Source organism: Harpia harpyja, chromosome 6 (genome assembly GCF_026419915.1).
Source record: "Harpia harpyja isolate bHarHar1 chromosome 6, bHarHar1 primary haplotype, whole genome shotgun sequence".
In the NCBI taxonomy this organism is placed as follows: domain Eukaryota; kingdom Metazoa; phylum Chordata; class Aves; order Accipitriformes; family Accipitridae; genus Harpia; species Harpia harpyja.
The window spans coordinates 42,519,397-42,536,169 of NC_068945.1; the positions used below are offsets into that span (position 1 = coordinate 42,519,397).

Sequence of the window (16,773 nt, forward strand, 5' to 3'; positions counted from 1 at the left end):
CAATCCTGCTACTTCATCAAATGGAAATAGAGAAGAAAAACACTGCTATCCAAATTTAGGCAGATGGACACTTAGCATTATCTAATGGCTCTAGTTTACTGCAACACACTGAAGGAAACCTGAGTCCATTACAGAATGGAGACATTGGGTGTGACAGTGATTTCTCCAGTGTCAGAATGCTGACTGTAAAGAAATGCTCACTTCTGGATAATGATATATATCAGATAACCCAAAAGTGGGTTGATTTTTACTTTGGGGATTAATATTATGAGAACTAGGCCTTGATGTAGTTTCCACTGAAACAATGACTGAATTCTCATTGACTTCAGAATAAAAATAGTCTGACCACAGATCCTCCAGTGCTTAGTTTTACTGTTTTGGAGATATGTTGCTTATTAGAAAGTGTTTGTTTTTGTTAATAGTATTTATGGAGACAAAGGAACTGGAAGGGTAGTTAATTGGCAGAAGTTGATAGTTTTCATAAAGGAACAGAAGATTCTTATATTTAATGAGTGGGAAGAAGAATGGCAAAAGGATTAGGAAGATACAGTCCATTTAAGCAGCTCTGGTAGCTAAGTACAACTGTAGCAAATCAGCTGAGCTATTCCAGCTAGCTGGGAGTCTGGCCCATACAGTCTAAAAGCATCCAGCATCGTACCTGTTCACCTTGCCTGTTCCCATGACTAAGCTGTAAAAGTGATGAATTGTAGCAGCCTATAGTAAAGAGCATAAAGGAGCACCAGTATACATGCAAGCAAAGAAGAAAGCAGTAATGACAGCTAAATAAAATCCTATTTCTGTTCAGATCTGAGGTTTTGTCTATAAATCAGTGTACATTGCTTGTAAAAGAGTGGTGACAGAGAAAAGCTAACAGCATTTCTTAAGAGCCTCATTCATTCTACTTCATTGTTGAGCTCCATGGAGCTCATTTGTTGTGAGGGCTCTTCCAAATGGGGATGCATTTCCCAAAGGAAATTTTATTGATGGCAGTCAGTAATGATAAGTGAGTATCTCATCACTGCTTAAGAAACTTTGTTCTCTTTGCAGCATTTCTTAGTGAAACAGGCAATAGAAATTTAAAGCATATAGACTGTATCCTTATTCAATGGATATCCTCTTGTGGAATCTTCTAAAACACAGGAGGCTTAGGTGGCTTCACAATTTTGGAAATCAAATTTCCTCCAGGGTAATGGGAAAAATTTTCCAGTTTAATAGGAAAAATTCCAGCATTCCATGAGCTGTGAAGCTATGGCAGAGGAATGTAAGAGAAAGCACCTCTGTAAAGTCCCCTGCTGCCTGGCTTTTCGTGTTATTGTTGGCACTGCAGCAGCACTGTGCTACATGGGGGACATGGACATCTATGCCCCATCATAGCATATTGTCTCTCAGGAATACACTGACCTAAGCGGAAGAAGTAGTTTCACTGACAGTCTGAAATTTCCCCAGTGACACAGTTTGATTATGTCTCTGGCTTACGTTTGCATTCCAGAATGAGGAATGTTTCTTCTAAAGGACACATGGTGGCTGGTAGAAGCCAAAGCTGTTTCAGTCTCTCCATTCCTCTTCCTTCTTAGCAGGTACTGGGGCTGGAGAAAGCAGGAACTAGTATTTCAAAGTCAGCTTGTATTAGACATTAAAAAAAAAGAAAGGAAGAAAGAATGGGAACAGAAAAAAAAGAAATAAGATGTGGGAAAGTCCCAACTATTGAGCCAGAGCCAGCATAAATCAGTGTAGCTGTGTTGCACACAGTAAAATTAGGGATTTTATGCTGATTTACACTAGCTGAGAATCTGGCATCCAACTCATTTGTGAAAGAAAATGAATGATGGAATTAAAAACCACCAAACTAGTTCTTTACAATATCAGCTTGGTGCTTAATGCCACTCCAGTGAAGCAGAAAATGACACTTCCATTTTAACAGTTTATGACTTTTTCAAGAAAAAAATAAAATATGCAGCCAAAACCCAAACAAAGCAGCTGAATTGCAGGGTTTCAATCTCTTTTAGTGATGCATTTCTGGAAAACAATTTTCTGTTTTACTGGTCACGGAAAATTAATCATATGTTTGATGATTTGTATTCTGCTGTTGTTGTCTTCTCTTCATTTTTTGGCTCCATGTTATTTAATTTCAGTAAGTGTCATTTCTAAAGGGAACAGAATGAACTGAGGGCCTCCCACCTACGTATCCAGGGCTTTTATCAGCATGTTTTAATGACTGTTGGGTAGTCTGCTACAAGCCTTTTAAACTTACCTGCTAACTATTGTTAGTTCCCTCTTCAGTCATGGATGCATGTATATGTATAAATATATATGCATATATATACATATATGTATATATGTATGATAAATACTTTGGCACTGGTTAAGGATGAGACCAGTAGGTTTTTTTACAGAAGGTATTCTAACCCTCCATGTAGTTTAATAGAGAATGTTTTCAATTGTGGAAGATGGAGGTGATTGGAAGCTGAGAGTTTTTGAACATCTAGAATTTAGTGGAAGAGCTCCAGTTCTCTCTAGTAGCTTCTGTAGAGTGATCCAAAACCTATAAAAACATTATTTTATTCTCTTAAGGCCATAGGGATTTTCAATAGGGGGCTGAACACGACTACCTGGTGATTCTCTCAGCAGCTTCCAAAATGTGACATGACTAGAAGAGCCCTTCGAATTTCCAGAAGCCCATACAGATGGAATTGCCATTCCTTGCAGCTTGCCTGGCTTTGCTTCTGCCCTAGATTTCAGATAATGTGGACAGCTATCATGATTTTCACCCTTAATTACCAGAAAGCCAGTTATATCTTTTCCTAATCTGTTTTATGCATTTATTCACTGTTGTCATACAGAGTGGTTCACCAACTTTAATGCAGTGGAATGAGTTAGGGAAATGCTATTATCTCCTACTTTATAAGTGAGGAACGAAGGTAATGAGAAGTAAAATGCTTTTAAAAATTTGTCCAGATAGTTTCACCAAGATCATACAGGACATTGAGATGATGTTGAATGCAGGACATTGAGACCCCTAAGATTTCTAACTGCAGTGGAGTAGCAAAGGCAGATAATAAAATGTCTTCTGTATTTCATGGGGAATCCTGAACTTGGTGTCAGTGGAGCACTGACTGGAATAGGAAAGACCCAAACATGTGCAACTGTTTTCCAATGCCTTGTGATTGACTCTATTGTGAAAACAAAATTCTGCATGTGGCAGTCTGATGCTCTGCTTTATCACGTGTTAGGCAGATGGAACAGAATGTTCTTTAAACTGTCTTCTTTATCAGAATTAAGGTAATAGCTTATCTGAAGTTGGAGAGCAGTTGGGAGGAGGAGGGGACGCATGTGGAGAACATGTCCTGCTCTCGTACTCATGGTTTCCTCTCTTTTCTTTTTCAGTGAGTATGTTTTTGAACACATTAACCCCCAAGTTCTACGTTGCCCTGACAGGCACTTCCTCATTAATCTCGGGGCTTATTTTGGTAAGTAGTAGGTATATTAATATCACTTTACAAATTGATTTCATTATCCAGAATGGGATTTCAGGCTTTATCCAGATTAATAGGTGTCTTTTTTTTTCTTTTTTTCCTTAAACTTACATTTCTGCAGTACATAAAATTTATATTTCTTTATTCTTACTTCTTTTTCTGTGGGAACAAAAAAAAAAGAGAGAGAGAAAATGTTTCAGTGCTATGTGTCTGTCTTTGTGCCCCACTAACGACCCTACAGTAATTCATAACAAGTGTTTGCATGTTAAGTGTTTCCATCGACAAGTGCTACAGAGAAAAAGGCCAGTAAAAAGAAGAGTAGGAGAGGTACCAACTATCTCAGCTTAGCATGGTCCTTTTAGAAAGTTACAGCAGGATTTATTAGAGAAATAGCGAGCAGGTTATTAGCAATGAAGCCTGTTCTGGTGCCAAGATTCCAAAGGATAATTATTTCAGATCTTCACTTTTAAAATCTTTTTCAATACATATCTGCCTATTCGTGCAAACGTCTGAGGAGTATTTTTAAACCATTTAAAAACCCCTTCTCCCATATTAACCCCTGAGGGCTTCATTGTGCAAACTGATGCAGTGGAGTGAATCATAATACCATCACAGTGCAGGAGTCCAAAGCAGAGCATTTGCTCTGGATTTTATTTAATGTCTTCATAGAAACAAATGGAGGTAAAAAAATCTAAGAATCCGCATGGTGTACTTAAGGTATTATGCTTATACTGGACTGTTCTGTTTCCTCACTGCTGAGTTGGTTTTCTACTTATACAAATGAATAGAATAGAATAGAATAGAATAGAATAGAATAGAATAGAATAATCATCTAGTCTAACTGACCACTTCAGGGCTGACCAAAAGCTAAAACATGTTATTAAGGGCATTGTCCAAGTGCTTCTTACAGCACTGACAGGCTTGGGCCATCAACCACCTCTCTAGGAAGCGTGTTCCAGTGTTTGACCACCCTCTCAGTAACAAAATGCTTCCTAATGTCTAGTCTAAACCTCCCCTGGTGCAGCTTTGAACCATTCCCACGTGTCCTGTCACTGGACATCAGGGAGAAGAGATCAGCTCCTCCCTCTCCACTTCCCCTCCTCAGGGAAAGGTTGTCTTTGTTTAGTCTTGTTTGTTCAGTCCGTCTTAGGTCCTCTGTCTAAAACAAGTTGGACACTTTTAAAATCTGCTGGATACCAGTTGTAGACCCTCCCTCACCATACCAAACTAGGCATGTAATTGGAAGACCAATGAGACCAATTTTAGGAGTGTAGTTACTGTAGTGGTAGGTGGAAAGAGAGAGGCATGGCTAGGGGCTGGTTCACATCACCTCGGATCTACTGACCTCAGAGAAACCTGAAAGCAACTAGGATCCTGACTAAACTGTATCAGTCTGGTGTGGGAAATCCACACCTCTCACTTCCACATTGCCTGTAGCTGATGTAGGCAAAGAAATGGCGTCTTTGACTCCTGAATGCCTGTGAGTTCTCATCTCATCACTTAGATGATTTCAGGTATAAAGCATCAGATGCACTGCTGCTGTGCCTTGCTCTGGGGTTTCCTTGTAGCAGAAGGCAATTACTTAATGTCTGCACCTTGGGCATTCATCATCCTTGTATGGATTGAGCCCCAAAGCACAGGACAGAGCTCCAGAGACATCAGCAGATCTTTCAGAATATGAACAGGAGCCAGACCTGTAAGACTTGGATTCAGTTCAGCACAACTCACTTAAATGCATGGGAGGAAAATACTGAATGTTACATTCCCTCAGCAAGAAGAAACATTCAAAAGGCCAGACCCCACCATCACCGCCAAGATGAGAAGGAATGAGAGAAGTAACATGGGTTCCACAGGCACAATTCCATGCTTGTTGTTAGAGAGTGAAGACAGCAGGAGGAGGTGGCAAGAAAAAGACAGTTTGTGCCCTATGGAAATACCTTACAGAATCAAACAGGAACAAAAACACTGAAGAGAGACTAAATTACCTGTAACTAAATTCTGTGTATAGCATGATTGCAAATGTAGGTACATTTTATATTGTAGTCATGAAGGCAATTTCTGAGGAATGAGCTCAGTAGGAGACTTGTGAGCAAGACATTTCTAAAAGTGCTGTACTTTGATGGAAAGTACAGGAAGGAAGTGGCAAGGAGTATTCAAGACTGTGATATGAAGAAGGGGCAAAAGGGCACCAACAGAAGCCTTCCAAGAAGAGATTAGACTGAGTGAGCCTTAAATGAAAAAATTCACTTAATGCTGCATGACAAAGTCCATTATGAACAAGTTGAAGGAACAGTGAGGTGATGGAGGTGTAGGCACAGGCTGAAAGAAGATTGAAAGCCTTTTTTTGTGGACCTTCACTACTGCTATCAGTTGTAGTCTGCTGTTCATATGCCACCATCCTAAGTGTGCAAAAGGTATATAGGCCAGGCAGGTAACAGCAGGAACCCTAGATTGTAGGGGCCGGTGTCTGTGCTGAGAGGAACAAGTGGTCTGTAAATTGGATGATGGAAAAGGAACTCAGCAGACGTGGTCATGGAAAGAAGCTGCAAGTTGAACAGACCGTGCATCAGGAAAGACAGCTGAGTAGGTTCTAGTGAGGTAGTGCTAGCCCATCACTAGCCCAATAGTGCTTCATATTAATTATTTCTTAATAATCTTGCTGTTTACCAATGACCCTGTAACATGCTGAGTTGCCTACATTACCACACACTTATCTGTCACACTACACAGCATCTGCAGTTCTAAAGGATTCTTAGTCCTGCTAATGGTATTAAGTGAAACTCTTTTATAAAACAAACATTCTCTTGTCAAATCTACATTGCAGGGATATTTTTCAGACTCGACGTAGTAACATTCCTTGGAATTTTCCACCATATGGTCTGGCAGATTTCTTTCCATTATCGGTTGGCTGCAGTTCCTAATCAGAAGGAGAAATCACAGCACTGCAGGTTATGAAATGATGGAAAATTCCATCATTTCAGAACTGTGGTAACTGATGGGAAAGTGAATGCTTTTCCTATTTCATGTTTGGGTCATGAAACAATGACTCTGCAGAGTTCAGCTTTGGGCAATTGCATGCTGCGTGACTCCTTTGCAAAACACTACTCTCCCATCTTATTTTGTCTATTACTTTGTTCTCATTCGTTAGGTAAAATTCTGGCCTTGCTGTAGGCAATGTGACTTAAATGAAGCAAGGATTTCAGACCTTTTTGCTTTTCTGGATAGCTCAGAACTGTACAGAAAATACTTTTCTATATCTTGAGCATTCTCCTTAATAATTACTTGACTACAGCACATAGTTTAAAATGAACAATTTAGCGTATATTAAATTCATCCCTGCACTATTTTAGGCATCAAAAATAGGAACCAAATTAAGTCCAAAGCTGCATTAGAAATATTGTATTGGAAACTTCGTTCCACCACAGTTACTTTTAATCCAGTAAAAAAACAGGATTCTGTCTCACAGAATACAATGAGCCTCATTGTATTCAGTGTCTGAGAGGCTAAGGTTTTCCACAGGTAGGGTAATAAAACTGTCATGAAACACAACTGACGTCCAGTAAATGCTGTGAACTGGAACTATGTAAATGCCACTGAGGTTGCTAAATAAGGCCACGTATTTAACATACAGTTATCACTGGAGTGAAAGTTGGTTAGCAAGTGCGGGTGGCGTTTGCATTGCAAACTGATGGAGTCTTAGTTCTAACAAAGCACAGGCAGAAGTGAACCCCAGTCTTGAATCTGCACCAAGAATGCCCCATTATTCTATTTCAGAGCTTGAGACAATAGTAAGAGTTTTCTGCTACACACTGAGAAGCATTCTGCAATGAACAAATACCAGGTCTTTCAGAGATAAGAATTAGAAAGCCAGTCTACAGAGGTAGAGAATGAGTGCTGAGTCTACACGCTGGCTAGCGTTGAGCAGCTGGACTGTCTGCTACTACTCGAGTATGTGTATAGTATGTGAGAGTCCCAGCCTTTTGTAGCCAATGGTACTAGTACATGAAGTCTGAGAGAGGACCTGAGTAACACAGAAGGGACCTGCCTTATTTTCTGTAGATATTAATTGTTCTTCTGCTTGCTTGGTTACCTTTGTGTAGTCTGCTCCAGAGGGTCAGAGAGGTGACTGAGTTCTAGGTGTTGCCACAGACTCCAGGAAAGTCTGACAATTGTGCAGGGACAATCTTTGGCGGCTGAAAAGTGATACGTGGTAATTGTTCAAAGTTTCTGCTCTGCTCAGTGGAGGCTGACAGGTCAGGGAGGGCAGAATCCTTGTAGGCAGTTCCTAAGATACTGGAAACACTTGCCAAGGTGCAGCAGATGAGAGAGGAAGGGTCTGTAGGAAGACAGGCTATAACCCAGTCCACAGACAAGAGAAAGGTATCATAAGTATTTGGGGTCTACCCAGTGTGGAGAGAATTACTATGCTTAGTCCAGGCAATACATTATTTTCTTTTTCCCATATCTGTATTTCCAGAGGTAGATGAAGTGTGAGTAAATAGCTATTTTTTTTAATAAGCTGCTCATTAGCACTGCATGTATCTTCTTATGCTGACTACTTGGGGTAAGACAAGTGGGGGTTCAGTAACCAGGAGCAGAGTCTAAAAGGATGCTAAATGGGTGTATTTCCTCCTGAAGGAATGGGGCTGCATAGCCTTCCAGACTGCTGTTAAGGACACTGAGAGCATGGTCAGAGGTGTACTGTTTCCTAGGACGAAGCTGGGCAGGACTGGAGGATCTGCTTGAGTCACTGGCTACCCCTAACAGCTAAATAAAACAGACCAGGGGCTTTCTTTGTCAGAAGGCAAGTAGCATTGTATAGTCACATCCATACGGATAAACACTCTTGCCTCCCAAAACAGGATGATCTTTTCCATACTGTCTACTGGAAACAGCCCCTGGGCTGTGATATCCCTAGAACACGTCCAGTCATTGCCTGGGACAGTTGGCACAGGCCAGGAAGTGTGCTAGCAAACAAACAGCACGGATGACTGAGCCAGCCAAACCTGTGCTGTGGTCCTGGGTCCTGTTTTATTTATCAAATAGGCTTAACCATGGAATCAAGTTCTACTATCGTCATGCTGTTCCTCAAGAGAGTAAGTTTCATTTAAATCCATTACATCAATTGTTACCACCCCTTGTATTAGAAGAGTACTCCAAATCTTACTCCTCCGAGACCTGGAAGCCTCCTTACGAGGCTGAATGAGAACTCTGAGCTATGCAAGTTGCCAGCAAACAAAATCCTTTAATGCTTCTGTTGAAGACTCAATACACATACACTAGGAGAGGACTGCAGAGAGTGTTCGCTGTAAGAGAGGATGCCTGTCTCAGGTATGATAAACAGGAAAGCATAATTCAAATCGCTGATAGACATCGCTACTTGGTTCAGTGAGAACCACCATCAAAACCATCCCTTGTGAACTGACGCATTTATGATTGAATATCTGTTCTGAAAAAACAGGCAGGAAGATCAGATGTCCAAGTGATGCAGAATAGGTTTGTTGCAACACAGAGAAATAAAATGATCCGGGATTGTCTGTATGTGAGAGCAGAGATAAGAAAGAGGATGACCGTAATGTTTTCATTGCCCAGGGGAGGAGAAGTACCTGCACAGAAGACCAAGAGTAAAAAAAAGTCCAAAGCAAGTATCTGAAATGATACTTCTTCTGAAATGAAATGAAGACTTCTGATGAGTGATTAACCTGCTCTTACTTAACCCAAGTATATTTGTCACCTACAAGTTGTTTTTTCATAGCCATGCATTTCTAGAAATCATCAATAAGGGTTTTCCAAAATCAAATACTCTTACATTAAGCATTACCCATACCAGATTAAAAAATAAAAAATTCTAGATTTGGATTTCTAAACACACAAAGCTGGAAATGTTCAGAACAGGGTTTTAACTTGGCCTTTGTGAACATAATGGTTTCAAAGATCCCTTGAGGGTTTGGGTATGTTTGACCCTGTTCTGATTTGAACGCACAGGCACCAACTAGAAAGAGCCCAGAGAATTTTGCCACTGCTGTGAAGGGGACAAGGTCTGTGAAGATGAGCTCCCCTCCCACTGTATGTATGTGGCAGAAATGAGGTGGCCTTTTCTTTCAGAAGTGGCGCAGAAATGATCTTTCTCCTTAATTTCCTCTCTGATCCAGATCTCTTTCAATGGGTAATTAATCCTTACAGTCAGCTATTATTCTGCCAGATGAGCTCTCATCTGCTGAACTGTCAAAAGCTTGTTGACTTCACATTGCTTTCAAACTGGCTAGTGCAGTTAGAAATCAAATTTGATTTATAGAAATCAGGTTTCAAAACAGCTGACGCTGTCTGAGAAAGGTGCAAAAATTCTGCGAAGAGAATTTATTGTTTTGACTTCAGTACCAGATTACAGATTACCTTCTCATACACCCTGAACAAATCACTGCAAGCAAAGGCTTATTATGGTGATGATTTATGGCTTTAATTTCTAAGACACTGTATGCATTGAGATCTGGCTGATGTTTCCTGGCACTGGCTTCACTCAACATTGCAAATATTTTTCAAAGCTGCCTGAAACAATTTACGAGCTTTAATGCCATTTTTTAAAGTAATTAATGTATTTGTAAGTCTAGGGACGCAGACTTAGAACTGTGTCACATGTTCTAGCAAGTTCCTGTCACTCAGCTGAACTGTAGTAGTGAGCACATATATATATATACACACATTCTTTCTGCTTGTATCCTCAGTTTCATTGAAATTCAGCGTGACAGTTTTCCAGCTGGTATACATTTGTGCAGGGCAAGTGGGCTCAAGCATGCTCTTGTACTGCTCACTCTCCCTCTCTGGGTTTTACTTTTTATCTAAAAGCTGATTATGATGGAAATAATGAACAGGAATTTATTAGCACATTTTGAAAAATCTGGCCTTTTTCTTCTCTTAAAGAAAGTACAAAGCTTGTTAGATACGGTCTGTAACTGCCAAGAGTTTTGAGCGGCCGGTCTGGCAGCTGTACTTCAGTCCCTGACTTACTTTACAGCAATACTCTTACCGACTGTCCCTTGCCTCAGTACAATCTTTGATTCCTAACAACCACTCCCTCTGAGGCCTTGGACAGGTACAACTGTGGCTCGTGTGCCTTGATTTGTTCAAGCTTCAAAGTTTCCAAAGATAAAACAGAAACAGATGCTCACAGCAGATCTGTGACTGTACCTTACGGCACAGCCTTTCTCTCATGGTCAGCCACACGCTGCCTGCTTAGGTTATGATGCTGCCTTAGATCATAAGATTTAAATTCTAAGCCTCTTAGAATGTGTTGTGTGCCTAAGAGCATGAGAACAGCTTAAACCAAAGCTGGCTCACCTGTGCCAGCTCCCTGTCCACCATCTCCAGCATTCGGAGGCAGTGGTGCATGCCAGGGGAAGTGTATCAGCAGATACAGCTGATCAGTGTATCAGCTGATATTCCTTAGCCTTCTGTCCCTGGCTTGCGGGATTACCATCTGGGCGCTGCTGCAAGCACATGCCAATGGAACGAGTACAGCAACAAACACGCTGTGGAGCCTGTGTCAGGAGGAACTGTCAAGGCTGTGTGGGTTTTCGGTGATATGCCTGGGATGTAGAGTTCACAAAGATCTGGGTGTGTTTATGTCCTGGTTTCTCTGTGACCATCTGTTTATCTTCCCAAGTGCGTGCTTGTGACCTTTATGTGTTCACATAGCCCTTCTGTCTTCTCCTCATCAGACTGCTCCATGGCAGAAGAGCCATTAGATTGTTTTGGAGACCGAGTGATCTCCAGGCCTGCCACGCACTCTTGTGTCAACTTGTCTCAAGTGGCCACCAGCTACGTTCCCACTCCATTCCAGTGCAGCTAGGGTCAGCTTCCTCCGTATGAATGCTCTAGATGCTTTAACAACATAGCTGAGCTTAGGGGAAGCCCCAGTGTAGAATGCATTGGAGTATCCTTTGGAAAGGAACATTTTCTTACCATGCCAGAAGGTTTATCTCCTGGTTTTCCCCTATGGAATGGTTTAAAGGGGGGAAAAAACTCCATACGTGTTGTTTACAGACAATCCCATGGAGACAGAAGTCAGTTCAGTTACATAAAGAGCTCATGAGAACTTAAAAATGAAAATATATTGTAGGAGGGAGAGTGTAGAGCCCAGCCCGAACCTCTCTGCAGCAGGTAGACTCCTAAGAGGCCTTCCGGAGCCTACTGGCTCCTGGCCGGCCCATCAGAACCTGCTCGACAGCGTGCCGATGGTGTCAAAGATGTGAATGCAATCCTTTCACTTGTTGCTGATTGTGCCTATTTGTAGTAAGAATTAATAAATAACCTTTCTTTTTTTTTTTTTTGTGGAGATTTTGTAAAAGCTTTCAGCACTGGCAAAAAACCATGGAGGCATCAAGTAATATAGAAAGGGCAAAGATCGTTCATTCACAATTTCTAGTGTAATCAATTTTACAAAGTACTGTCAAATATTTCAAAACCCCTTTGATTTGCTTTTGTTTCAATTGGTATACAGATGTTTTGGTGATGATTTCAAGTGCAGCTGCGAAGTACACTCACTTTGCGTACTTGTTATAAGCGTGTGTGCCTGTACAGTTTTTACAGTCAAAACCTTTTCTCTATTTATATGAAATTATAGTCTTCATTTCCAGGTTTGTGTGGTTTCCTGAAATACGTGTACTCTTACCCAAGAATATAATTTCTCAGTGAAAATACCACAAATATATATTTATGTATATAATTTCAATTACAAGGTGTTCTTTTAGGCTGTGGAATGATTTTCCAAGTAGAGCTCTATAAATAATCATTTCTGATTTGCTAGCTGAACCAAAAGCCTAAAAATAAAATTAATTCAGAATCAGCCCAAGTCAGCCAAACAAAACAAAACAAAACACAGTTCAGTTGGGGAAAAAAATCCTAAAAGGACTAGGATTCAGCTTCCTGGAGTTTGTTTGGTATTTTTAAACATTTTTTAAATTAAGCTCAGTAAATTCCTTTGGAAGCATTGCTGGGAGAACAAGCAAACCTGCTGTTCCTCACTTTCCCTTGACTGCAGAGGGAGCTGGGGAAAGAGGAGGCGAGTATGCTCCTGACTGCAGCATCCCATTTACGTGGCTGATGTCAGACTGGATGGAGCTGAACTCCTGTTTTGGGTTTTTTTTTTCTCCAGAAGTCAATTTAAAGGAACGATCCTAACAATTCCAAATGCCTTTAAAAGAAACAATTTGACGTACGGCTCTTTGGCTTAAAAAAACCCCGAAACCCAACCCAAATCTTTTTGCGGACAAGATTGAGATTTTTTTTTTCACCTCCTGTAAACCAGGTTTTTAAAACGATTTGCCGGATTCGGCACGAACTTGGATCAAATCTGAACTCTCAGTATGCCGCGGGGAGGGAGGGAGGGAGGCCGGCCGGCCGGCCGGCAAGCCGCTGCGGCGAGCGGGCCTCGGTGCTCCTGGGGCGGGGAAGACGCCGGCAGGTGCCTCCCTCAGGATGCCGAGGGAGGGAGGGAGGCGCGGATCCGTGGGGAGGCCGGGGTCTGCCCGCCTGCGCCTCTGCCCCGTCACGGCTCCGTCGCCTCGCTGAGGGACGGGAGAGCGGGCTGAGGAGACGGGGCAGCCGTTAACGGCCGCGCGGCGCGGCGCGGGGCGGGGTGTGGCGTGGGCGGGCGCTGACGCGGCGCGCTCTCCCTGTGTGTTGCAGATCTTCGAGTGGTGGTACTTCCGCAAGTACGGGACGTCCTTCATCGAGCAGGTCTCGGTGAGCCACTTGCGCCCTCTGCTGGGCGGGGTGGACAACAGCGCGCCCAGCGCCGCCAGCGCCGCCAACGGGGACGCGGACTCCAGCCGCCAGAGCGTCTCAGGTGAGGGGCGGCGGGGCGGCCCGCGGCCCTCCGCCGCCGCCGGCGGCAGCTGCCGCCTCTCCCTCGGCTTTCGAGGCGGCGTGAGGGTGAAGCTGTGCTTCTGACGGTTCCCGCGCCAGGGTCGCTCGGCGGGTCCCGGCCCGAGGGCCGGCACGGCGGGCAGCCGGCCGGGCGGGCAGCCGGCCGGGCGGGCAGCCGGCCGGGCGGCTGGCGAGCCCTGGAACTGGCACGGCGGGAGCGAGCTGCTGGCCGAGCCGCAGCCGCTGCGGGCAGGCAGCCCTCCTGCCCCGGGACACCCCGCGTTTACCTCAGCCGAGGGTGCCGCGCTCCGCTTCGGCCCGGGTCTGTCGTGGCAGCGGGAGCTAGGCGTGCCTTGGGCCGCCTGCCACGGGCCCGCGGTACGAATGTCGTCTCCGCTGAGCCGTGAGACCAGATAAGGCTTCCTTTAAACCGTTTGTGTTGAAAAATAAAAGGCAGAGCTGCTTCGTTAATTGCTCCGGCCAATTATATCTTTCCAAAGTCACGCAGTGTTCGTTGCTCGGGCTGCGTTGCCAATGCGTCTTTTCCCCCTCCTTCTGAAAGCCCTGCTAAATTGCACGTGCTCTTTCCGCAGTATGATTTCTAAAGACAGGCAGTATTTTTATTTAAATTCTTTTGAATAAACCAACGTTGTAAGAAAACAAAAAAAAAAGTCAGAAAAGGATGTCGGGAATGCCCATCTGCTTTTGCCTCGCTTTATTTTTTAGATAATGTAGGCAGTATGTAAACAACATTTGGATTTCACTTTAGTAAATGGAAACACAGTGGCTTTTAATAGCTTAAGGGCTTGTTCTATTCCTGACTCTGCTACCAATTTGATTGATGACTTTGGGCAAGTCATAACACAGTCAGGTTTTAAAAAACAGGCCTCGGGTTTAAGGGGCCTGATTTCATGCATTTGATGAGCTTGATTTTGATGAGCTTCCAGGCATTCACAGCCCCTGTGAGTTTCAGTGCAAGGAGTAGGTGCTGCAAATCAGACTAAAGGTGTCTGACTTTAAGCCGTTCAAGCCTTTAAAGTTGACCTTAACACTCTGGGGCTTCTTTTCTAGTGCATATGATTATTCTGAATGAACATATGATCGAGGACGTGTTTTGAGAGCCTTACAGGAGCAGTATAAATGTGTGAGTTGTAATTTTTGTTAGGGTTGTATGATGAATACAAATTTACTTGCTCTGGTGAAAAAGACAATGTTAAATCAGGAGAAATCAGCTCTTATGGGATGGCGGGGAGGATGTCAGTTTTGAACTGAGGCAGCTTGAGTCCTCTTACAGCTCTGCTGCAGGAGGACTGTCCCTGCAGGTCACTTTGTTCACGTCACAGGGTTTGGGATTTTGCTGAGGCGCTTTGAGTCAGGTGCCTGGTTGCCCGGGGATGGTTCCTCTGAGAGACAGCCCAGCCTGCCTAACATGAATCAGCCCCCCAAGCGCTGATCTTTGTGGACTGAAGAGGAGTCCCAGGGGAACTTCTCTCCCTGCTTGGGTGACTTGGCTACCTAGGGGGGGATGAATTGAAAACTTAGCCCATGAATGATGAAGATGCTGAAATACTATTGCTTTTGGCTTGAGTTGGAGGTACTCACTGTTAAAGAAAGTCAGGGCAGGAGCATCTCGGCTTGTGTTCCTCATCTGTAAAGCGAAGCTTACCTGTTTCAGCCCTAGCTTGGCATACAGGCCATAATCTTAATATTGGAAGTTAATTCAGCTTTCATTAGGGATGTGCCCCTAGAATCAATTACGGTTTCATTAAATTTATTTTCTCTGCAGGCTTTTAAAATATATCAGAGCTAACAAGTGAGGAAAAGTGAATGAAAAAAACACGAAATTCAGTTATGGAGAAAGCAGCATTGTTTAGCAGCTGAGGTGCCTATGTCTGTACCTGGCAAATTTTATTTCTGCTCTTCCGTGTTCATGAAAACAAGCAAACAAAATCAGCTTTGAACTCACAAGTTAAATAAAATAGGTGGCCTCAAAAAACCTTGCTCTACTGAGTGTTTCTGCTTAGGGAAGCCTCCATATAGCACAGCAAATTCAGCTGTTGTCATTCCCATCTGAGGAGAGGCTGTGAATAGTAGCACTGCATGGTGCAGGATATTAGATTTGGGTGAACTGGCAGAAAGCATGGGATGGCTTGGAAACACCTGTGTGCACTCATCAGTGCACTCAGTCACACTTCAGCAGCTCTGAAATAACTCCCATTATTTTAAAGCAGAAGGTACAGTATTTTAACTAATGATGTTCACCCAAGCTTCTTGACTTTTCTGAGATAAAGAAATAGTCAAAGAGTGTATTTGCTTTCAGTGCATTGGCACTCGAGTCTATGAGTTGGGACTCTCACAGTGTCTCTGGACAGTGTGTCTGTACAGACAGCCTGTTATTCGTGCCTTCAGAAAGATATCGGTGCTCAAAACGTGATCATTGAACAAGGAACTGAAAGATTAATCTTCAATAAATTCTAATTGCTTGTATAAAATAAGGACATAGTTATAAGTTTGTAATGTAACAGAAAAGGCAACCTTTTCAGTTTACCATGCATCAACACTGGGATCTCTCTTTCACTATCCAACAACTGGCTCACTGTGTTTTCCTATGTAGATGTTTGACTATGGTAGAGTATTGCAGTAGATATCTTTGTCTTCAGAAAGGTCAGAAGAATGGTGGTTGTACTGAGACCACGGTATCAGCAGATACGAAGACAAAAAGAACACATCATGTTTAACTAGCCAGACAGATGCCAAACTACCCCCAGGACAAGAGGTGGTAATAAAATCCCTTCTTCACCTCCTGTTTTGTTCCCCAATTCCACCTTTCCCTGCTACAATGCTGAAGTACTGCATGCTTCAGTTAAAGTATAACCACTTAAATTTAAGTAAGATGAGCGAAAAGAATGGTGTCACTGTGATCAAATAGTTGTTGCCTAATCTTGTTGGTTACAAACAGAGTAAGCCGAGCCATTGAATTGTACCTCTGGAACTGGGAAGGCTGGTGTTGACTTAATATTTATGATGGTTTGAAAGTCATATTATGTAAAAACTGTCAGATCGAACCTTGTCAAACAGCCATACCCTCTGGCTGCACAACAGAAAGGCTGAATGTCGATCAAGCAGTTCTGCTGAGTAAACCAGTAGAGCTTTCTAATATTAGCTACGTGCTGAAGTAGTTGAAAGATGCAGATGTATAATCAATGCACTCACTCTTCCCAAACATCTTCGTGTTCTGTGTCTCTGTTCCGTGCACGTTTTATGTGGTGTAGGCAGCAAGCTGAGGGTCGACCTCCCATGCTACTTGACTAGTTTTTGTGTAGCTGTGGGTGTCATTATGTTATTGCAAATAATTTATGTAAAATGTTTTCTCTTCATGCCACTTCAGCCTCATACTCAGAAGTGGGAGCTGTGTCTGTGAGAAAAGAGAAGAGCT

The 16,773-nt window shown here is 42.9% G+C and overlaps 1 protein-coding gene across 9 annotated transcripts in view; it reads left to right on the top strand.

The window, feature by feature from the left end:
* ST7 (suppression of tumorigenicity 7) overlaps positions 1 to 16,773 on the top strand; it is a 157,169-nt gene that overhangs the window by 80,137 nt on the left and 60,259 nt on the right. For 7 of the 9 annotated variants that reach the window (XR_008235487.1, XR_008235486.1, XM_052788972.1 and 4 more), the window contains exons 2-3: positions 3,385 to 3,467; positions 13,158 to 13,317. Coding sequence is in view for 6 of the 9 variants with exons in the window: in XM_052788972.1 (XP_052644932.1) it covers positions 3,385 to 3,467; positions 13,158 to 13,317 (243 nt within the window). In the remaining 3 variants the exon portion in view is untranslated. The remainder of the gene's footprint in view (positions 1 to 3,384; positions 3,468 to 13,157; positions 13,318 to 16,773) is intronic. The other 2 variants (XM_052788978.1, XM_052788977.1) reach the window with 1 other exon arrangement.